Source organism: Emys orbicularis, chromosome 6, assembly GCF_028017835.1.
Source record: "Emys orbicularis isolate rEmyOrb1 chromosome 6, rEmyOrb1.hap1, whole genome shotgun sequence".
In the NCBI taxonomy this organism is placed as follows: Eukaryota; Metazoa; Chordata; order Testudines; family Emydidae; genus Emys; species Emys orbicularis.
In genome coordinates, this window is record NC_088688.1 from 23,780,367 (window position 1) to 23,803,346 (window position 22,980).

Genomic DNA, 22,980 nt, shown 5'->3' on the forward strand with positions numbered 1-22,980 from the left:
TCGGACCAATTCTATTCAACTTATTCATAAATGATCTGGAGAAAGGGGTAAACAGTGAGGTGGCAAAGTTTGCAGATGATACTAAACTGCTCAAGATAGTTAAGACCATAGCAGACTGTGAAGAACTTCAAAAAGATCTCACAAAACTAAGTGATTGGGCAACAAAATGGCAAATGAAATTTAATGTGGATAAATGTAAAGTAATGCACATTGGAAAAAATAACCCCAACTTTACATACAATATGATGGGGGCTAATTTAGCTACAATGAGTCAGGAAAAAGATCTTGGAGTCATCGTGGATAGTTCTCTGAAGATGTCCACACAGTGTGCAGCTGCAGTCAAAAAAGCAAACAGGATGTTAAGAATCATTAAAAAGGGGATAGAGAATAAGACTGAGAATATATTATTGCCCTTATATAAATCAGTGGTACGCCCACATCTCGAATACTGCGTACAGATGTGGTCTCCTCATCTCAAAAAAGATATACTGGCACTAGAAAAGGTTCAGAAAAGGGCAACTAAAATGAGTAGGGGTTTGGAACAGGTCCCATATGAGGAGAGATTAAAGAGGCTAGGATTCTTCAGCTTGGAAAAGAGGAGACTAAGGGGGGATATGATAGAGGTATATAAAACCATGAGTGATGTGGAGAAAGTGGATAAGGAAAAGTTATGTACTTGTTCCCATAATACAAGAACTAGGGGTCACCAAATGAAATTAATAGGCAGCAGGTTTAAAACAAATAAAAGGAAGTCTTCTTCACGCAGCGCACAGTCAACTTGTAGAACTCCTTACCTGAGGAGGTTGTGAAGGCTAGGACTATAACAGCATTTAAAAGAGAACTGGATAAATTCATGGTGGTTAAGTCCATTAATGGCTATTAGCCAGGATGGGTAAGGAATGGTGTCCCTAGCCTCTGTTTGTCAGAGGATGGAGATGGATGGCAGGAGAGAGATCACTTGATCATTGCCTATTAGGTTCACTCCCTCTGGGGCACCTGGCATTGGCCACTGTCGGTAGACAGGATACTGGGCTAGATGGACCTTTGGTCTGACCCGGTACGGCTGTTCTTATGAGCAAAAAGTTTCAGACACCTCTAACATAGAATCCTTCACTTCTAGGACTCTGGATCAAAACCAGCCCTGGTCAGTAATGACCAAAAGCCTGGGGTGGGATTTTCAAAAGTGCTCAGGACTGATCTAACCCTGCTCCCATTTAAACCAACAGGAGTTTTATCTTTGACTTCAATAGGAGCAGAGTTAGGTCCAAACTAAGTGCTTTTAAAAATTCCACCCCTATTTTCCATTTGAAAGCTGCTTGGTGGGCTAATGTGAAATGAGCTGGTGATCTCAGTCCAGTTTCTAGTGATGTTTGTAGATACATTACTAATTTATGATCTTACTTCATAATAATCAACTTTTGGTAATCTCAGATGAGGGCAAGGGATTAAAAGAGGCTAGGAGCGGGGAGGGATAGCTCAGTGGTTTGAGCATTGGCCTGCTAAACCCAGGGTTGTGAGTTCAATCCTTGAGGGGGCCACTTAAGGATCTGGGGTAAAATCAGTACTTGGTCCTGCTAGTGAAGGCAGGGGGCTGGACTCCATGACCTTTCAAGGTCCCTTCTAGTTTTAGGAGATGGGATATCTCCATTAATTTAAAAAAAAATTAAATTTAGGAAGTCAACTATCCTCTCACTTCTGAAGGTGATTACTCCTTGCCAGGTCAGGGTCTAAGTATCTGATAGGAGTGATATAGAGAAGCTATCTTTACTGATACCCAGGCTGTAGTTAATCAGAGACTTTGCAGGCCACTCTATTTCAGAAGCACTACATTCCTTTAATAATATTTGCAAGATCTTTTAATAATAAATAGCAAAGTAGGTTAACAAAAATAAAACAACTACCAAAAGTTTGTGTGTTCAGAGTGAAATTTGCTATACTTCTAACTAGTGCTCAACTGTGTTTGGGAAACTATCAGATTCATAGAACTTTTTCAGCAAAAGTAAATGCAACAATAATGTATCTCACTGATTTGCTCACCAAGTCAGAAAGTGTTTTAATAAGAGCAAATGTGAGGATCTGGCCTGGCCTGGCCAAGCTGTTCTAGGTGCAGGATTCAAGGGAGGGGAAGAGGGGAAAGGTGGTATGAAGCTACCTTTCCTTTCCCCCAATCCTAAAAACATCCAGGGAACTGCTCAGGCATCCTCTATGGACCATTACATTACCCAGAGATCAACCCAGCCACATCCCTACCTGCTACCTACACGGGGAATGGGCTGCAGGTGGGCAGATAAAACTGATGTAGCTGGATCTATGGCCACCCAGGGAACGAATCCAAGTTGCTCATCTGGGGAGCTTTCTGGGAACTTACCACCTAATGATTTCCCCAGTTTTTCTAAGGCAGTTAATTACATACCTTTTGCAAATGAGCTTGCTGGCTATTTATTATCTGGGTAATTTGCAGTGGAGGCTGTTGACATCCAACAGCCAGGAGGCAAAACTGGCATTTAATTGGTTAAGTGGGCACTCAAAGCCATTTCACAGTACAGGCTAAAGAATCGTCTCTGATTCAAAACAGACTATGCAAAGCCGTCAGTGAGGAGTCTCCACTGGTAATTTGCCATTCAGATTACTCACCAACTTGAAATGAGAAGCAGGGCCGGCTCCAGGGTTTTGGCAGCCCCAAGCAGCCAAAACAAAAACAAAACAAAACAAAAAAAAGCCGCGATCGCGATCTGCGGTGGCAATTCGGCGGGAGGTCCTTCGCTCCCAGGCGGAGTGAGGGACCGTCCGCCGAATTGCCGCCGAACACCTGGGCGTGCCGCCCCTCTCCGGAGCGGCCGCCCCAAGCACCTGCTTGACAAGCTGGTGCCTGGAGCCGGCCCTGATGAGAAGAATTTTTCAAGCCTCATTATTTGCAGAAACAGTTTCAGCAAGAGAAGAAAAAAAAGCCCCTCTTTACCTAATCCTTCACTTTGATTGAACATCATCTTCACCGTCTGACAAGCAGATCCATCTCCTAGGCAAACTCCGCATCGATCTTCAGTTGCATTGGAATTTATCTCATAATCACAGCCAACAGTCTAAAGGGAAAGACATTTTCAATATAAATAATATTCTATCTATAATGAATTGCTCCAGACCCAACGTATCACTGACTCCGGTGTCAGCTTCTAATCAGCTGCTTCAGAAGGGGAAATGAACTGATTTCACTGAATACAACGTATTTTATGTGCAGACACTTAATACCAGAGACTGTCACATCTTATTTAAGTATAAATTCATGCATATTGTACGAGAATGACAGACGTTATTTGCACAGTACATGCTATGAACCATGCAATGGTTACAAGAAGCCATTATTTTAACAGAAACACACCTCAATTGACCTTTATTGTCCAGCATATCCTGGATTTTTCTCTACTTTTGTATGGCATACAGATATCCCAGGTTTCCCAAGCAAGTGTTTTGCCAATTGGACTAAAAAGTAGCAGTTAGTGGCCTAATATTTTATCTACTAACCTTTGCAAGTATATCACTAACATGAACATTTTTTGACAGATCTGAAAGACTCACTCGTTATAATGAATGCTTGGAACTTGTACTAACATTGGTACCCAGTGGTAGTTTAGTGCATATTTTGGGGATTCAGTTGTAGAACATGATGAGTTTATGCAAGCATGGCCGCAGAACAGCTCTAGAAATAATAGGTCAGATGCTGGTTTCTGCTTCAGCTTCTTTGTGCCACTCAGGTGGTACAAAGGGACTGGATTCTGGCTCCTTAGAGACTAACAAATTTATTAGAGCATAAGCTTTCGTGGGCTACAGCCCACTTCTTCAGATGCATAGAATGGAACATATATTGAGGAGATATATATACACACATACAGAGAGCATAAACAGGTGGGAGTTGTCTTACCAACTCTGAGAGGCCAATTAAGTAAGAGAAAAAAACTTTTGAAGTGATAATCAAGATAGCCCAGTACAGACAGTTTGATAAGAAGTGTGAGAATACTTACAAGGGGAGATTGATTCAATGTTTGTAATGGCTCAGCCATTACATTGTATATGCAAACTAGATACAATCAATTTAGGCTTGAATAAGGACTGGGAATGACTGAGCCATTACAAACATTGAATCGCTGGGGAAGCGCCGGCCGGGGGCGCAGGGTCTGGAGGCTGCCCGGCAAACCGTAAAGCCGGTAGTGCTCGGGCAGCCCTTTTCGCGTGGCTGGGAGGGAGGAGGGGGAGTTAGGGTGGGGACTTTGGGGAAGGGGCGGAGTTAGGGCGGGGCCGGGGGTGGGAAAGGGGCGGGGCCAGGGCCCGTGGAGTGTCCTTTTTTTTATTTTTTAAATATGGTAACCCTAGTGGCATATGTTTACATGCATGCAGCATGCCACATTCACCAGAATAAGAGGAAGTGTTTGCACCAAAAAGCTTGATAACAGACATTTTAAGACAGTGCAATATATTAGACCAACTTTAAATTAGTAGTTCCTAGGCCATGGTTTACTTTCCCCAGTGAGTATCACAGCACTTCCTTTTATTTTTGTCATGAATAACTTTTATTTCTAAATGCTTCATCCTGACTTTTAGCTGCTGTCCTCATGTTTTCGATCCAAAGCAGATAATAGCCAAATTTTCTAAACTAACTTAATTTCGGGCCTGACATTTTGTGCCCACCATTGATTGTGGAAGCAAATTTTGAGGTCAGGCTCAGGTTATTAACAAACAAACAAAAACCAAAAAAACCCCACCACACAATACAGTAGTAATTGGGTTCAACTCCTGGCACACTCTTGCCTCCCTTTGCAGTACTTGGGCAGTGCAAAGTGGGACTTAAAACTGCCTCAGGCAGGCATTTAAGGGTTCTTCCACCCTAATGGAATCCTTGGTTGGCTCTGTGCCACACAATGTAAGTGGTGTACCAAAGGTTGGCAAAGATGAGTTGGAGTATGACCAGAAGGTTCTGTGCTCCAACAATCCCTCATCTGGCAGAGCAGTCCTTTGAGGGCCATAACAAACTGGCATATTCCAAGCAGCCCTGAAGCTGCTCTAAGTTACATGGCTAAGCAAACTACCTCTCAGCCAGCCCCAGCAAAAGGGATGAGGACAAAGAGTTGCATGAAGTCCCCCTTGTCCCTCTATGGCAAGTGCTACTCTGACACACCTCAGGGTTCAGCCCTTGATGTTTAATATCACTGTTTTATTATTTGCCTTACCACATGGCATAACATGTATGTAATCAGATATACATGTGACTGTAATCTGAAAGCCTTTCTACAGGAAGGAAAAACAATTGATATCCTGCTGCTCAGTGTTTAAAAGGAAAACCGCCTGGAGTGTTTTCCTTTTGTCTCCTGCTACCATTTCCACAAGGAGAGACTTGGATGTCTGCCTGTCAGCAAAGGCCAAAATGAAAAATCCCTTCTTTAGCTGAGATGTGGTCACAAAAGCTAACTGAATTTCAACATTGCTTGGGCGGTACATTGTGCCTTTAAAGCTTCTCCTTTCACTTGTGTCTCCCACTGCTACTCCAACAAGGAAATCATGATCCAGTCATCATGGCTACAGTATTGTCCTAAATGGAGAGAGAGACATATCCCAATGTGTCTATTTATCTTGTTATATATTTAGCCTGAGTTGAACTGATGTCTTATTGGACTGTCAGTGGAAGGGTAAAATGTGGGGGCAGTAATGTTAAAGATCTGTGTTGCTATAGTAAGATTGAAACATGCAACCTGATATCTGAAAAGTTAAAACCAAAAACAGAACAAAAAATAACAAACAAAAAAACCAAAAACCAAAAACAAAGCCTACTTTCCTTTTCCATTCCACACAGTATTATTATTCTCCAACATGATGATATTATTTTATTACTAGTAATAAATATTTATGTTATGATAGCACCCAGATGTTCCAATAAGGATCAGAGCCCATTGTGATATGCACTTTAATAACACAACACTTGCCTACCTCACGGGGGTGTTGTGAGGATTAAAAATTGTGAAGTGTTTTGATATCTAGTGATGAAAAGCACTATGTACAAGTTTTTTATATATGTGTGTATATAAAAAACTTGTACATAGTGCTTTTCATCACTAGGTATCAAAACACCTCACAATATTACCAGCATCATCCACGCATTTGTCAACTCCTCATACAAGTATTTATGTCTTCAAACCTGCCCTTACACTTAAGATGTCCTCCTTGAACAGATGTCTTCCTTCAGATTTTGCCTTAAGACCCACCTCTGCTGTGATGCCTGTCAGAAACCAGACAATAAATAAGAGCTTGGGTGGAAGTTGGAGGAAATTGGCACTTTTTCCCCCATAGTTACACTTAGAAAAAATGGCAAATGTATCTCACAATTGTATATACACCTCTACCCCGATATAACGCGACCCGATATAACACGAATTCGGATATAATGCGGTAAAGCAGCGCTCCAGGGGGACGGGGCTGCGCGCTCCGGCGGATCAAACACAGTTTCACCTATAACACGGTAAGATTTTTAGGCTCCCGAGGACAGCTTTATATCGGGGTAGAGGTGTATTTGACCGTGTCCTCCTACCGCCAGCCTTCACACACTTTTCTTTGTGGATTATAAACTGCATGGAGCAGGTTTCCCAGTGCTTATATGAGGAGTTGACAAATGCGTGGATGATGCTGGCAGTATTGTTTTGGAATCAGCACGAACAGATTACTGACATCACATTTACATGACTTCACTGGGAGCAGCTGCATGAGTGGCACTTTAGAAAAATCAGTCATTATGGGCATGCTGGATAAACAGTGCATATTGGGAATTGTTAGTGAATTGCTGTGATACCAGCACCAACGTTGGTGTACGTTTGTTTTGCCTTTGTACTAGATACTGACCCAGCCAAGGTGACTGTAAGAGCATTCAACATATTTTTCAAATGTAGATGCCTAAATTTAGGCATCTAAATCCATGTTTAGGCATCTAGATAAAAGTGATTTCCATGGGAGTTGTGTATTCACAGTAAAATCAGATAAGTTTCATTTAGGTGCCTAATATATGGATGTAGGAGTGGGAGAAGGCGGCCCCTTCATGGGGTGCCTTGCTGTGGCAGGCCACAGCATGATCTGCTTCAGTTTCCCCTTTCTTCTGGAGTACACACACTCTTTCAGACTATACATAGCCCTTTGCAGGTTTAATTTATTATTAAAGGATCCAGAACCACCATCCAGAATTCCCAAGTCCAGTCCAAATAGCACATTCACCCTTTCAAGCCCCAATAGTCCATCAACACATCAAGTACAGCTCCAGCATCTCTCACCGCGCTGCAGCTCTCAAGTATGGTGCCCAGTGCCTCTCACCACACCTCACCTCAGCTGCTCTAGCTGGGGTGCTTTTCGACCCAGTTTCATTCTCAAGTCTGGTTATAGTTCTTGCCTGGTGAACTCACTCCCCCTCAATCATTCCCCTGCTTTCAGATTTCTATGGTCCTCCAGCTTCAGCTCCCCACCTCAGAGAGCCAGCAGGCATCCTGCTGCTGCTCTCAGCCTTCAGCCCTACTTGGCTGTGGCTCTTTGGCCTGGGGACGGACCTCCCGACCACCTTCCACTTTCACCAGCCTGATCTGGCTCCACTGCTCAACTAGGAAACTCTCACTGCTCCCTCCTTCAGTGGCATCCTCTCTCAGCAGCTCTCAGCCCAGCTCTGCTCTTCTTCTGAGTTCTCTGCACGGTCAAGACTCCAGACTCTCTCCCTTGCCTTTGGGCTGTTTCCCATTTAGAACTCTCCGGGGCCACCCCACCCTCCTCATTACACCAAAACTAGGGCACTCCTGGAGTGGAACAGTTGACCTATTACAAAATGCCTGGCCTTAGGTACCTACATTTGAAAGCGTTGGCCTTGGTCTTTAGCCTTGTGCCTCAATGCACACCAAATACACGTAGGTAACAGATATAACATCACACAATACCTTGCCACTGTTATCTCTTATTTGACTTCAGGCCAGCGTGAAACATTATTTTGGCCAAAAGAAAACAAACCAGAAGCATTTAGCATCTAGCAAATTCAGTTCCTAAAATGCATTTCAGTACCTAAAATGTCTGATTAAAAACTTGAGTAGCACTTTATCGGGGCTTACTATTTACCTGTAATGTTTAAGGACTCCTTTTTCAGGTTAGCAACCACAATATTCATCTATTATTATAGTACCAGAATTAGCCCTGTACAAATAATTAAGTGTATTTTCTAATTCACTTGCCAAGAACCACACAATATGTATTGCATTCACTTGGACTGAACTAATACTGTGCTGAATTATTCTGAGAGATGTTTGAAAAGGTTTTTTCCAAGTGGGTATGCTGTGTACACATTTTATATAAAAGTGTGTTACCATTCAGAGAAGAGGCCTACTTTAGTTACCTATTAATCATTTGCTCTAGTCCTTGGAAACTGCCAGATTACATTGTTCATCACATGATCCTGGCTTCGATTCCTTCTGTTTGTTGGGTGAACTGAAACTATATGTAACTGGGCTGCCAGCTTTATTCACAATAGCACAAGTACACTAATTTAAAAACAACCTTGATTCTCCAGAATTGTTTATGATAATATATGTTGTTGAAGGGAGAAAAATTGTTCTTGTTAACCTCGGAGGATAGGACAAGAAGCAATGGGCTTAAATTGAAGTAAGAGAGGTTCAGGTTGGATATTAAGGAAAACTTCCTGTCAGAGTGGTTAACCACTGGAATAAATTGTCCAGGGAGATTGTGGAGTCTCCATCAATGGAGATTTTTAAGAGCAGGTTAGACAAACACCTATCAGGGATGGTCTAAATAATACTTAGTCCTGCCATGAGTGCAGGAGACTGGACTAGATGACCTCTTGAGGTCCCTTCCAGTCCCATGATTCTATGACTAATACCTACAAAATGGCCCTTGAAAACAATCATATACATGAACAATTCAGAACTTCATAGGTTCATGTACCATCTTCTGAAAAAAATTGATGTTTGAAGTATGTGACAAATGGCCAACGCTTTTATGGTGGATCCCACGCTTTTCCTTCGTGTGATGGGTCAGGTCGCTGCCTCTTGCCCCTATTCTTGGGCTTCCTGCCCTCTCTCCCCTTGGGCAGTGTTTCTTTCGTCCTCTGCGCCTGGGGAGTCCCTCTGCTCTGCTTAAGCAGGTTTCCCTTCCCCTGGTACTCTGGTCAACAATAGTACTCCTCCAAACTACAGTCAGCTCTCCTTTCCTCCTGCCATCTGACTGAAGCAGGATTTTTTATTAGGTCTCTGGCAAGGCCTTAATTGGCTCCAGGTGCTCTAATTAACCTGTAGTAACTTCTCAGCGCACAGGGAATAAGGCTCTGATCATCCTGGGGCTTATATACCTCCCATCTATCACTTTCCTGCTGCATCACAAGTACCATATGCAAATTTTTACTGTTTATACACATTTATTTTAGGCCTTAATAGACTTAAGTATTGAATTTGCCTGGCGGACATCTGCCTGGGGGAAATTAGACAAGATGGTAGTTTGGAGGGGGAGTCTGAGTTGGAGGGGACAGGAAGTTAAGAGCTGATTGGGAATTTTAAAACAAAACAGGTTTTTCATCAGAAAATGCCAATGCGTCAAAACTGAAATTTTGTGAGAACATGTTGGTTTAGATGAAACTTTCATTAGGAAATGTTTCTTAGGTGCAGGATGGAATTTCTGGTCAAAACCAGACATCAGAATAGCCTGGTGGTCAGCGCACTCACCTGGGATGTGGGAAACTCACATTCAAGTCCCTGAAGAAGAGCTCTGTGTAGACTGAAAGCTTGTCTCGCTCTGGTCCAATAAAAGCTATTACCTCACCCATCAAGTCCCTGCTCTGTCTGATGCAGTTGAATGTGCTGACTAGACTGATAGTGACTACTCTGGGAAAGGTGGGCCTCTCTTGCTGGGCTGTTGTGAAAACATTGAGTGGTCTCCCTTTTATCTGGATGCACAAAGGGAAATATTTCAAAATTACAAGAAGTTTCACAAGATGGGAAAACAGATTCCATCTCAGCACTAATGAACTTAGACTGAGAGTAGGGATTCTGGATGGAGTGTAAGGATTCCCGTGGTGTCTGAAGGAGTGTAAGTATAAAAAAAAAGTAGGGAAGGGGAAGGGCGGGGAGGGCTCTGGAGGTATGTGATGGGGAAGAAGGGCAGGGACGGATCTAGTGTGTGTAGGGGGGAAGCAGGGAGGGCTCTGGTGGTGGGGGTGGAGAGGAGAAGGACACGGGGGGCTGTGGTGGTGTATGTGGGGGGGGGGGAAGTAGGGAGGGCTCCGGTGGTGTGGGGGGGAGAAGGAGGACAGGGAGGGCTATGGTGGTGTGTGTGTAGAGGGGAAGCAGGGGGGCTCTGGTGGTGTGGGGGGAGAAGGACAGGGAGGGCTCTGGTGGTATGTCTGTGTATGGAGTGGGGGGAAGTAGGGAGGGCTCCGGTGGTGTGGGGCTGGGAGGAGAAGGAAAGGGAGGTCTCTGGTGGTGTGTGGGAGGGAAGGAGGAAGGGGAGGGCTATGGCGGTGTGTTTGGGGGGGAAGCTGGGGAGCTCTGGTGGTGTGGGGGGGGGAGGAGAAGGACAGGGAGGGCTACGGTGGTGTGTGCATGCGTGGGGGATATCAGGAGGGCTCTGGTGATGTGGGGGGAGGAGAAGGAAAGGGAAGGCTCTGGTGTGTGTGGGGGGAAGAAGAGCAGGGAGGGCTCTGGTGTGTGTGTGGGGGGGAAGAAGAGCAGGGAGGGCTCTGGTGTGTGTGGGGGGGGGAAGAAGAGCAGGGAGGGCTCTGGTGTGTGTGTGTGCGGGGGAAAGAAGAGCAGAGAGGGCTCTGGTGTGTGTGTGGGGGGGACGAAGAGCAGGGAGGGCTCTGGTGTGTGTGTTGGGGGGGGAAAGAAGAGCAGGGAGGGTTCTGGTGTGTGTAGGGGGGGAAGAAGAGCAGGGAGGGCTCTGGAGTGTGTGTGGGGAGGGAAGAAGAGCAGGGAGGGCTCTGGAGTGTGTGTGGGGGGAAGAAGAGCAGGGAGGGCTCTGGTGTGTGTGTGGGGGGAAGAAGAGCAGGGAGGGCTCTGGTGTGTGTGTGGGGGGGGGAAGAAGAGCAGGGAGGGCTCTGGTGTGTGTGGGGGGGGGGGGGAAGAAGAGCAGGGAGGGCTCTGGTGTGTGTGTAGGGGGGGAAGAAGGGCAGGGAGGGCTCTGGTGTGTGTGTGTGTGTGTGTGTGTGTGTGTGTGTGTGTGTGTGTGTGTGTGTGTGTGTGAAGAAGAGCAGGGAGGGCCCTGGTGTGTGTAGGGGGGGAAGAAGGGCAGGGAGGGCTCTGGTGTGTGGGGGGGGGAAGAAGGGCAGGGAGGGCTCTGGTGTGTGTGTGGGGGGGAGAAGAGCAGGGAGGGCTCTGGTGTGTGTGTGGGGGGAGAAGAGCAGGGAGGGCTCTGGTGTGTGTGTGTGGGGGGGAAGAAGAGCAGGGAGGGCTCTGGTGTGTGTGTGGGGGGGAAGAAGAGCAGGGAGGGCTCTGGTGTGTGTGTGTGCGGGGGAAAGAAGAGCAGAGAGGGCTCTGGTGTGTGTGTGGGGGGGACGAAGAGCAGGGAGGGCTCTGGTGTGTGTGTTGGGGGGGGAAAGAAGAGCAGGGAGGGCTCTGGTGTGTGTAGGGGGGGAAGAAGAGCAGGGAGGGCTCTGGAGTGTGTGTGGGGAGGGAAGAAGAGCAGGGAGGGCTCTGGAGTGTGTGTGGGGGGAAGAAGAGCAGGGAGGGCTCTGGTGTGTGTGTGGGGGGGGAAGAAGAGCAGGGAGGGCTCTGGTGTGTGTGTGTGGGGGGGGAAGAAGAGCAGGGAGGGCTCTGGTGTGTGTGTAGGGGGGGAAGAAGGGCAGGGAGGGCTCTGGTGTGTGTGTGTGTGTGTGTGTGTGTGTGTGTGTGTGTGTGTGGAAGAAGAGCAGGGAGGGCCCTGGTGTGTGTAGGGGGGGAAGAAGGGCAGGGAGGGCTCTGGTGTGTGTGGGGGGGGAAGAAGGGCAGGGAGGGCTCTGGTGTGTGTGTGGGGGGGAGAAGAGCAGGGAGGGCTCTGGTGTGTGTGTGGGGGGAGAAGAGCAGGGAGGTCTCTGGTGTGTGTAGGGGGGGAAGAAGGGCAGGGAGGGCTCTGGTGTGTGTGTGGGGGGGGGAAGAAGAGCAGGGAGGGCTCTGGTGTATGTGGGGGGGAAGAAGGGCAGGGAGGGCTCTGGTGTGTGTATGGGGGGGAAGAAGAGCAGGGAGGGCTCTGGTGTGTGTGGGGGGGAAGAAGAGCAGGGAGGGCTCTGGTGTGTGTGTGTGTGTGTGTGTGTGGGGAAGAAGAGCAGGGAGGGCTCTGGAGTGTGTGTGGGGGGGAAGAAGAGCAGGGAGGGCTCTGGTGTGTGTGTGTGGGGGCGGTGATGAAGGGCAGGGAGGGCTCTGGTATGTGTGTGGGGGGGAAGAAGGGCAGGGAGGACTCTGGTGTGTGTGGGGGGGGGAAGAAGAGCAGGGAGGGCTCTGGTGTGTGTAGGGGAGGAAGAAGAGCAGGGAGGGCTCTGGTGTGTGTGTGGGGGGAAAGAAGAGCAGGGAGGGCTCTGGTGTGTGTAGGGTGGGAAGAAGAGCAGGGAGGGTTCTGGTGTGGGGGGGGGGGAGAAGAGCAGGGAGGGCTCTGGTGTGTGTGTGGGGGGGAGAAGAGCAGGGAGGGCTCTGGTGTGTGTGTGTGGGGGGAGAAGAGCAGGGAGGGCTCTGGTGTGTGTAGGGGGGGAAAGAAGGGCAGGGAGGGCTCTGGTGTGTGTAGGGGAGGAAGAAGAGCAGGGAGGGCTCTGGTGTGTGTGTGGGGGGAAAGAAGAGCAGGGAGGGCTCTGGTGTGTGTAGGGTGGGAAGAAGAGCAGGGAGGGTTCTGGTGTGTGTGGGGGGGAGAAGAGCAGGGAGGGCTCTGGTGTGTGTGTGGGGGGGAGAAGAGCAGGGAGGGCTCTGGTGTGTGTGTGGGGGGAGAAGAGCAGGGAGGGCTCTGGTGTGTGTAGGGGGGAAAGAAGGGCAGGGAGGGCTCTGGTGTGTGTGTGGGGGGGAAAGAAGAGCGGGGAGGGCTCTGGTGTGTGTGTGGGGGGGAAGAAGGGCAGGGAGGGCTCTGGTGTGTGTAGGGGGGGAAAGAAGAACAGGGAAGGCTCTGGTTTGTGTGGGGGGAAGAAGAGCAGGGAGGGCTTTGGTGTGTGTGTGGGGGGGGAGAAGAGCGGGGAGGGCTCTGGAGTGTGTGTGGGGGGGGGAAGAAGAGCAGGGAGGGCTCTGGTTTGTGTGGGGGGGCGGTGATGAAGGGCAGGGAGGGCTCTGGTGTTCGGGGGGGGGGAAGAAGGGCAGGGAGGGCTCTGGAGTGTGGGGGGAAGGAGAAAAGGAAGGGAGGGCTCTGCTGGTGGTAGTGGCTGTGTGCATGTGGAAAAGAAAGGCAGAGTGGGTTCAGAGGGGAGAGGCAGAGTGGTAATGTGCCTTGACTGTAATTTTGTGGCTCTGGGCACCAGGCATATTCAACTGCTATTCACCTTGCTTGAGGGCTTCAGGTTTCCGAATCTCCTCCAGTTCCCTTTGAACCAGGATGCTTTGCTAGTCTCACTGCAATCTCTGAGTCTGGCCTCTCTGCGAAGTCTTTTTTGCTGGTCTCCTCCTCCCCGGACTCACAACTCCTTCCTCGTAGTTAAGGGATCCCACAGCCCCCCTCCACGGGGTTGTGACATGATTTAAGCAGGCTTCCCTGGCCCACCAGAATCCAGGTTCTAGTCCCATTGCACAGAGCCTCCTTTGGGCCCTGAACTCACAACTCCTTCCTCTTGGTGAAAGGATTCTACAGCCCTCCTTCTTGGGGCTGGGCTGTGATTCAGGTAGGCTCCCCAGCCCACCTGTCTCCCTTCTGGTTCCTATCTCAGGGAGCCTCTCTTCTGACTCAATGTTTCCCTGCAATTCTGCCCTCTCGGCTGTCTGTCCTCTCCCTCTTAATCTTCCTGTAAACTACCAAACAGCTGGATTTTATCATTCTAAGGAGGCAGCTACCTGATTAACATCTGGATCCCATTCCTCTGCTAGTCTGCTGCTCTCTCCCCCCCCCCCACCTTTCTTTTTGAAAGGTTTTGTCATGGAATAGGGTTTGGCTTGCTCCAGGACCCCCGTCCCTTCAAGGGGACAGAGCAACCTTTTGCCATAGACCACTTCTAACATGCTCATGTACCACAGTTTGGGAACCTCTGATCTACACGGTAGAGCTTGCTTTCAACAGAGATGCATCCTCTGAATTTTTAAAAAACCTGCTTTGTATAAAATAGACATACATTTGTAGTGATGTGTGAACTGCCAAAGCTTGTGGGATTCAATCTGAATAAATATTCGAAAGCCTGAAGCTTAGTCATGCTGATCTCAATCCCTTTGGTTTAGAAATCAGAGTGAAACTCTCATGAGATGAGTGCTCTTATAAAATTTCAGATATTATTGGAGCTGGATCAAATATACCATGAAAATAGCCCTCTTAATTCAGTATTCTGCCTCTCTTAGATCAGTCCTGCCTGAAGCCAAGAAGTATAGAGGTGAGCAAAAATTAGGGTGACCATATATCCCGTTTTGGCCGGCACAGTCCCTTTTTTAAGCCCTGACCTGGACGTCCTGACTCCCCCCCCCCCCCCCCCCCCCCAAAGTGGGCATGTGTCCCATTTGCTTTTGCTAACTTGATCAGTTGGCAAGAGCAAATGGGACAAATGCCCACTTTTGGAAAAAAAGTAGGGTGCGGAGGAACATGCAGGGGGGGGAGGGGCAAGCAGCAATGCCAGCCCCACACAGGGGGGGAGGCAGGGCTCAAGTGAGCAGTGATGCCAGCCCCAGCCTTTGGGAAATAGGGTCATTCTATCTAGTATATCTATCACTGCTTGCCCGCTGTGTGGGGAGGTGGGCTTGGGCAAGTGGCTTGGGCCAACCCTGTGCCGGGGGAGGAGGGCTCGGGCCAGCCCTGCGTGGTATCCCGTTTTCCCTTTGGGAAACCTGGTCACCGAAGCAAAAATAAACATTTGAAAAATTTACCAAACATTTTCATATCTTAAAAAGGTTTGTTTCTGTATATCTTCAAGTATGACTGTTCATAGAAGTTCCCTCTGCCCATCCCAGCTCCCACTGAAGCAACGGGGAATATTTTCACTGACTTCAATGGGAGCTGGATCAGGAACTCCAGTTTATCCAAAGAATTCACTAGTACAAGTGTAAGCACTGTATAAAAAATTAAGAATTAACCCTTTTGTTGCTGTTCTTTGATGCACCATCAATTCCACTGGAAAGTTAAATCTTTGGAGTAGACACATAGCAAGTACGCATTGGCCTGCTAAACCCAGGGTTGTGAGTTCAATCCTTGAGGGGGCCACTTAGAGATCTGGGGCAAAAATCTGTCTGGGGATTGGTCCTGCTTTGAGCAGGGGGTTGGACTAGATGACCTCCTGAGGTCCCTTCCAACCCTGATATTCTATACATGACTTGGTATTCAGGTGGTTAAGGCATGCAGCTATCAAATGGCCCTCCAGGAAGATGATAAATTAATTTCTACCAGCAACTAACTAAGTGTTTTCTAGGAATCACAGTCCTGCTTTTGCTCCCAATGTCATCAGTGGCCAAATTTCCTTTGGGCTTCAACAGGAACAGGCTCTGAACCTCATATTTTCAAAAAAAATAAACTACAGATAAAACTATTACATGCCACAAAAACATACTCCAGTGCTTTGCTATCCTATTGGAAAACAACCCATCGACTAAGACTATGGGATTTCCTTATCTTATAACTATGTAACCATAACCCAATATTGCAGGAACTGCATATATTTTCAAAACACACCAATAGAATGTTGTGGATGCTGGGTACACCCTAGGTGTAGTTAGGGTGACCAGACAGTAAGTATGAAAAATCGGGACAGGGGGGTGGGGAGGTAATAGGCGCCTATATAACACAAAGCCCCAAATATCGGGACTGTCCCTATAAAATCGGGACATCTGGTCACCCTAGGTGTAGTGGAGAATTATGTCAAAAAAGTAATGTTGTTACAATTAAAAAACACATTGTTATATGTACTCTCATTTGTTTCCTTTGGTTACGTACAGTAAATTTCATGCAGTTTCACTTCAGTGTGTGATTAAATATTACAAGTACAATGCCTTTAATTCTAAGCTGATGAATAACACATGGTTTCATACAATTAGGATCACATTTTCAAAATGTAGCTCTATGAAATGGTTAAAACTAATTGTGGCCCCAAAACTGTATAATCCTCTGTGAAAACAATATCGCCATAGGAATAGAGCAAACAGACATTCTTAAATTGATTCTGATAACAAAAGAAACAACAACAACCAGGCCCATCTGTTCTGTAGAAAGGGTCAAAGTTATTCTAATGTCCATTTAGAAAAGCAGTTCCCCTTTAACTTGTTTCTACTATAATTTAAAATACAATGAAATCAAATGCCCTGGGCTGGCATCCTCTTAAATAAGTTGGTAAACAGTTTCCCCTGATAATACAGTCCCATGAAATTTTAGAGAAGGAAACATACCCAATACCTTACACATGCCATTAATACAGATATCTCGGATGTTTCTGCCTTCAAAGCAAGGAGTCCCATCACTAACTGCATCCAGCATTTTCTCTGAAAATTGGCCATCTACAGGGCGGCAGTGGAGCTCACACGGATTAGCTGAAGGAAAAAAAACAAAGATACTTTCTCACTGTAGTAATTATAATATGTTGTAACCAAAGTTCTGAAGTAAAATATGCAGAACTCTGATAATCTGTGGTACATCAAGGAATTTGCAAGATGAAACATATGGAGAATATCTCACATCTCAAAAAAATGTATTAGCGTCAGATATGGGATTGAAAATATTTAAAATGAATGTAGTACTCATGAAAAATATCAAATTGACAGTCCCACTGCTGAACAACAGTGGCTAACGTACTTCATATCTGATTTAATGCCCCAATCAAGAAAGCTTCAACTTCCAGCCATTGGATTGTGTTATACCTTTCTCTACTTGATTGAACAGCCCATTATTAAATATTTGTATTCCATGTAGATACTTACTGACTGATCAAGTCACCCCTTAATCTTCACTTTATTAAGCTACATAGATTGATCTTCTTGAGTCTATCACCATAAGACATAATTTCTAATCTTTTAATCATCCTCATGGCTCTTCTTGGAACGCTCTGAAGTTTATAAAATTTCTTGAATTGTGGACTCCAGAACTGGACACAGTCCAGTGCCAAATACAGAGGTAAAATAATCTCTCTATTCCTACTTGGGGTTCCCCTGTTTATACACCCAAGGATCATGTTAGCTCTTTTGGCAATACTGTTGCACTAGGACCTTTGCTGGATTGGGGGTTTAAATCTGTTACTGACAGGTCCAAAGGAAGTAAGTCAACCAAGACATCAAGGTATTTGTGTAGTTTACATATACATTTATTAAATATTTTAAGGAATATTCAGCTGTGCTGTATACCCATATCTGCTGCCTGATACAATGCCTAATGAAGTCAATGACAATCCTTCCCTTGACTTAAATGGGGAATTAAGTCAGGCCATTCCTGCATAATTTTATTGTTGTGACCACTGTCTTTCTTTCCCACCTCACTGTTTTGTCGCACTTTCATTGTGTCATATGTGCAGCTGTATTCAAACTTGGCAGGGAATGGCCCTTTGCATTTACATGCAATGTGAGCAGTGCAATTTTTGGCACTGTTTAAAAACAAAAACAAAATTATACTTATAAATGATAAAAGAGCAAGAGGGTAGCTCAGTTTCTATTGTTGTTTGAACAGCATGGGCAATATGTTCAGCTCTGTGTAGCACACAAAATAAAAGCTGTCCCTTCCCACAAAGAGCTGCAAGGTCCTAGTCTTGCAAAGACAGCTTTGAACACTTCAGAAGTCCCACTTGAGTCAATACAGTCTTTGGAGAATTGGGGTCTCAAAGATAAAAACAGAAGATGGGACATTCTGGGAAACCCAGAAACTTGGATGTTTTTTGGCTAACTGTACACAAAGGTAAAAAGTTGATTTTTAAGAGGGACTTGAGTGAAAAGAAGGCGGTGGCTTGGCAAATTGGGATGAAGGAGAGCATTCCACTTATAATGGGCAGCATGGAGATAGGAGTATGCAGAGGGTAGATGGAATTGGGCTTTGAAATTGGCATCGGGGACAGGTGAGCAAAGCCCACAGGTACGTGGGGAACATGGAGACCTGGGAGATGGGTCGGAAATAGGAGGGAGCATGGGCCATAATGGCAGAGAGAAAGGAGGGTCAGGGCAAAACTGGGAGGCAAGATCAAATCAGTAGCTTAGATGCCTATATACAAATGCGAGAAGTATGGGTAATAAGCAGGAAGAACTGGAAGTGCTAATAAATAAATACAACTATGACATTGTTGGCATCACCGAAACTTGGTGGGATAATACACATGATTGGAATGTTGGTGTGGATGGGTACAGCTTGCTCAGGAAGAAAGACAGGGGGAAAAGGGAGGAGGTGTTGCCTTATATATTAAAAATGTACACACTTGCTCGGACTGAGGTGGAGATGGACATAGGAGACGAAAGTGTTGAGAGTCTCTGGGTTAGGCTAAAAGGGGTAAAAAACAAGGGTGATGTCATGCTAGGAGTCTACTACAGGCCACCTAACGAGGTGGAAGAGGTGGATGAGGCTTTTTTTAAACAACTAACAAAATCATCCAAAGCCCAAGATTTGGTGGTGATGGGGGACTTCAACTATCCAGATATATGTTGGGAAAATAACACAGCGGGGCACAGACCATCCAATAAGTTCTTGGACTGCATTGCAGACAACTTTTTATTTCAGAAGATTGAAAAAGCTACTGGGGGGAAGCTGTTCTAGACTTGATTTTAACAAATAGGGAGGAACTCGTTGAGAATTTGAAAGTAGAAGGCAGCTTGGGTGAAAGTGATCATGAAATCATAGAGTTCAGAATTCTAAGGAAGGGTAGAAGGGAGTACAGCAAAATAGAGACAATGGATTTCAGGAAGGCGGATTTTGATAAGCTCAGAGAGCTGGTAGGTAAGGTCCCATGGGAATCAAAACTGAGGGGAAAAACAACTGAGGAGAGTTGGCAGTTTTTCAAAGGGACACTATTAAGGGCCCAAAAACAAGATATTCTGCTGAGTAGGAAAGATAGGAAATGTGGCAAAAGACCTCCTTGGCTTAACCACGAGATCTTGCATGATCTAAAAAATAAAAAGGAGTCATATAAAAAATGGAAACTAGGACAGATTACAAAGGATGAATATAGGCAAACAACACAGGAATGCAGGGGCAAGATTAGAAAGGCAAAGGCACAAAATGAGCTCAAACTGGCTACGGGAATAAAGGGAAACAAGAAGACTTTTTATCAATACATTAGAAGCAAGAGGAAGACCAAGGACAGGGTAGGCCCACTGCTCAGTGAGGAGGGAGATACAGTAACAGGAAACTTGGAAATGGCAGAGATGCTTAATGACTTCTTTGTTTCAGTCTTCACCGAGAAGTCTGAAGGAATGACTAACATAGTGAATGCTAATGGGAAGGGGGTAGGTTTAGCAGATAAAATAAAAAAAGAACAACTTAAAAATCACTTAGAAAAGTTAGATGCCTGCAAGTCACCAGGGCTTGATGAAATGCATCCTAGAATACTCAAGGAGCTAATAGAGGAGGTATCTGAGCCTCTAGCTATTATCTTTGGAAAATCATGGGAGACAGGAGAGATTCCAGAAGACTGGAAAAGGTCAAATATAGTGCCCATCTATAAAAAGGGAAATAAAAACGACCCAGGAAACTACAGACCAGTTAGTTTAACTTCTGTGCCAGGGAAGATAATGGAGCAAGTAATTAAGGAAATCATCTGCAAACACTTGGAAGGTGGTAAGGTGATAGGGAATAGCCAGCATGGATTTGTAAAGAACAAATCATGTCAAACCAATCTGATAGCTTTCTTTGATAGGATAACGAGTCTTGTGGATAAGGGAGAAGCAGTGGATGTGGTATACCTAGACTTTAGTAAGGCATTTGATACGGTCTCGCACTATATTCTTATCGATAAACAAGGCAAATACAACTTAGATGGGGCCACTATAAGGTGGGTGCATAACTGGCTGGATAACCGTACTCAGAGAGTAGTTATTAATGGTTCCCAATCCTGCTGGAAAGGTATAATGAGTGGGGTTCTGAAGGGGTCTGTTTTGGGACCGGCTCTGTTCAATATCTTCATCAACAACTTAGATATTGGCATAGAAAGTACGCTTATTAAGTTTGCAGATGATACCAAACTGGGAGGGATTGCGACTGCTTTGGAGGATAGTGTCATAATTCAAAATGATCTGGACAAATTGGAGAAATGGTCTGAGGTAAACAGGATGAAGTTTAACAAAGACAAATGCAAAGTTCTCCACTTAGGAAGGAACAATCAGTTTCACACATACAGAATGGGAAGAGACTGTCTAGGAAGGAGTATGGCAGAAAGGGATCTAGGGGTTATAGTGGACCACAAGCTAAATATGAGTCAACAGTGTGATGCTGTTGCAAAAAAAGCAAACATGATTCTGGGATGCATTAACAGGTGTGTTGTGAGCAAGACACGAGAAGTCATTCTTCCACTCTACTCTGCGCTGGTTATGCCTCAACTGGAGTATTGTGTCCAGTTCTGGGCACCGCATTTCAAGAAAGATGTGGAGAAATTGGAGAGGGTCCAGAGAAGAGCAACAAGAATGATTAAAGGTCTTGAGAACATGACCTATGAAGGAAGGCAAAAGAATTGGGTTTGTTTATTTTGGAAAAGAGAAGACTGAGAGGGGACATGATAGCAGTTTTCAGGTATCTAAAAGGGTGTCATAAGGAGGAGGGAGAAAACTTGTTCACCTTAGCCTCTAAGGATAGAACAAGAAGCAATGGGCTTAAACTGCAGCAAGGGAGGTTTAGGTTGGACATTAGGAAAAAGTTCCTAACTGTCAGGGTGGTTAAACACTGGAATAAACTGGCTAGGGAGGTAGTGGAAGCTCCATCTCTGGAGATATTTAAGAGTAGGTTAGATAAATGTCTATCCGGGATAGTCTAGACAGTATTTGGTCCTGCCATGAGGGCAGGGGACTGGACTCGATGACCTCTCGAGGTCCCTTCCAGTCCTAGAATCTATGAATCTATGAATCATTCAAGGAGGTAAGTGATAGGAGTTAAGGTCTGAGATGAAGACAGAGGTGGAATCATGAAAGGCTTTGACGGCTAGGATAAAAAAAATAATCCCCATTCAATCCTGATCCAGTCTGTGAAGTTTGCTAACTGGGGCAATCAATCAATCTCCATTTTGATAGTGGTTTTTGCGATATACAAAAGAGGTATGATTTTTATTTTATTTCATTAAATTCACATAGGAGCTTTCTGCCTGCTATGATTAATTTCAGTATCTGGTGCTAAAATTAACTTAGTACTTATTTCTGCCCCACCCCCCCACCCCCCCGGCAAGGCACCATTTTCCAATAAAAAGCACCATGTTTTCTAGGAAACAAGGATTCCCGAATTTGACCTAGTCTTTGTCTCCTGCTCTAAACTGATCCTGTCTGACACAGAAATTGTGCAAAACCCTTTTTCTACTTTCAAGTAGTTCCTAATGAGTAGAACAGAAGTTTGACTTCCCAGTGGAGAAGTGTATGGGATTGTGTAAAAATCACCATGGTGTCCAATTCATTTCTGGAAGAACTGAGCATGAAAGAAAGCACAGTGACAACTGCTGAAAAATGAAACAGCCCTATCAGGCATGAACAGAAAAATTGCCAGTTTCCCACTGAACTTCACTGAAAATAAGAGCAGTTCCTGCTCCTACCCCACAGTGTCAGTTCATTATTCAATAGACAGGCACATTAACTCTAGGAATGATGTAAGTATTAGGCTTTGGTCTTTCACATACAGATACAACTGATTATGGGATGGGTCACTGCAGCCATTGAGGAAATTGCCTATTATCTCAGCCACCTTACTAGCCGTTTGTTTTCCAGATTATTATTATGTATATTACTGTAGTGTCCACAGGCCCTAACCAGGATCAGGGCCCCATTATGTCAGTGTTTCTCAAATGCGACCACCACGGGCTTTTCTTGTGGCCACAACCTCCTGGATGGTGATGGCTGCCAGCAGGGGTTGGGCCTTGCCCCCTCTGGAGACACAAACATTGGAGGAGCAGGCAGCCAGTGAGTTCCCCATCTTCCTAGGGCAGAGGGGTTGGGATCAGCCCTGGCATAGCAGGCTCCAGCTGCGGGACTTCGGGCTCCATCTCCAGGCTCTGGGGTCCGTCACCCAGGCCCTATCCCCTGGGTGCAAGGCTTCGGGCTCTGGCCCAGTGCTCACCCCGGTCCCCGCTGCCTCCTCCAGCCCCCCATCCATTCTCCCTATCGCTCCTGGCCCTGCTGCCTCCCTATGCACCATCCCATCCAGGGCTTAATTTGTCCCTTGGCAGGCTGGGGCTGAGTAAGTCTGCTGTGAAAAGTGATATTTGTATGTTTGTTAATATCACTTTTCATAGTAGACTTGGTAGCTAGCTGGGAGGCTGTGAAAAGTGATATTAACATACAAGTATCATTTTTACTCACCAGCAAGTCTAAAATAAAAAAAGCAACCAGAAAAGCAAAAGAAACAACAACAAAGACAAGATTGTGCAAAGCACCTTATTTGTGTTTCTATTCTGTTTAGCTCCAGTAAAGAATAGAGACAACTGTACATTATTTTTATTATTGAGTCTGCAAAAAACCCCTACACAAATAAATTACAATGATTTGGACATGCATATGTGCATATTTACTTGTTTTTCCTAAAGTGAATTTAAGTATTTTAGGAAAAATTGTCAGAGCGGCACCAGCAAGAGTTGGTGGCCGCACTTTGAGGCCACCAAAAAATTTGTTGTGAGAACCCCTGTGCTAGACTCTGTACACAGACTTCATAAAAGATAATCATTGTCCCCGAAGATCTTATACT

General features: G+C 45.7%; 1 protein-coding gene across 1 annotated transcript in view; it reads right to left on the bottom strand.

The window, feature by feature from the left end:
- Nucleotides 1–22,980, bottom strand: part of ADAMTS12 (ADAM metallopeptidase with thrombospondin type 1 motif 12) — a 265,348-nt gene that overhangs the window by 65,833 nt on the left and 176,535 nt on the right. Inside the window, exons 13-14 of the mRNA XM_065406566.1 lie at nt 16,534–16,667; nt 2,960–3,080 (exon numbers count right to left, since the gene is read on the bottom strand). Coding sequence (XP_065262638.1) covers nt 2,960–3,080; nt 16,534–16,667 — 255 coding nt within the window. The remainder of the gene's footprint in view (nt 1–2,959; nt 3,081–16,533; nt 16,668–22,980) is intronic.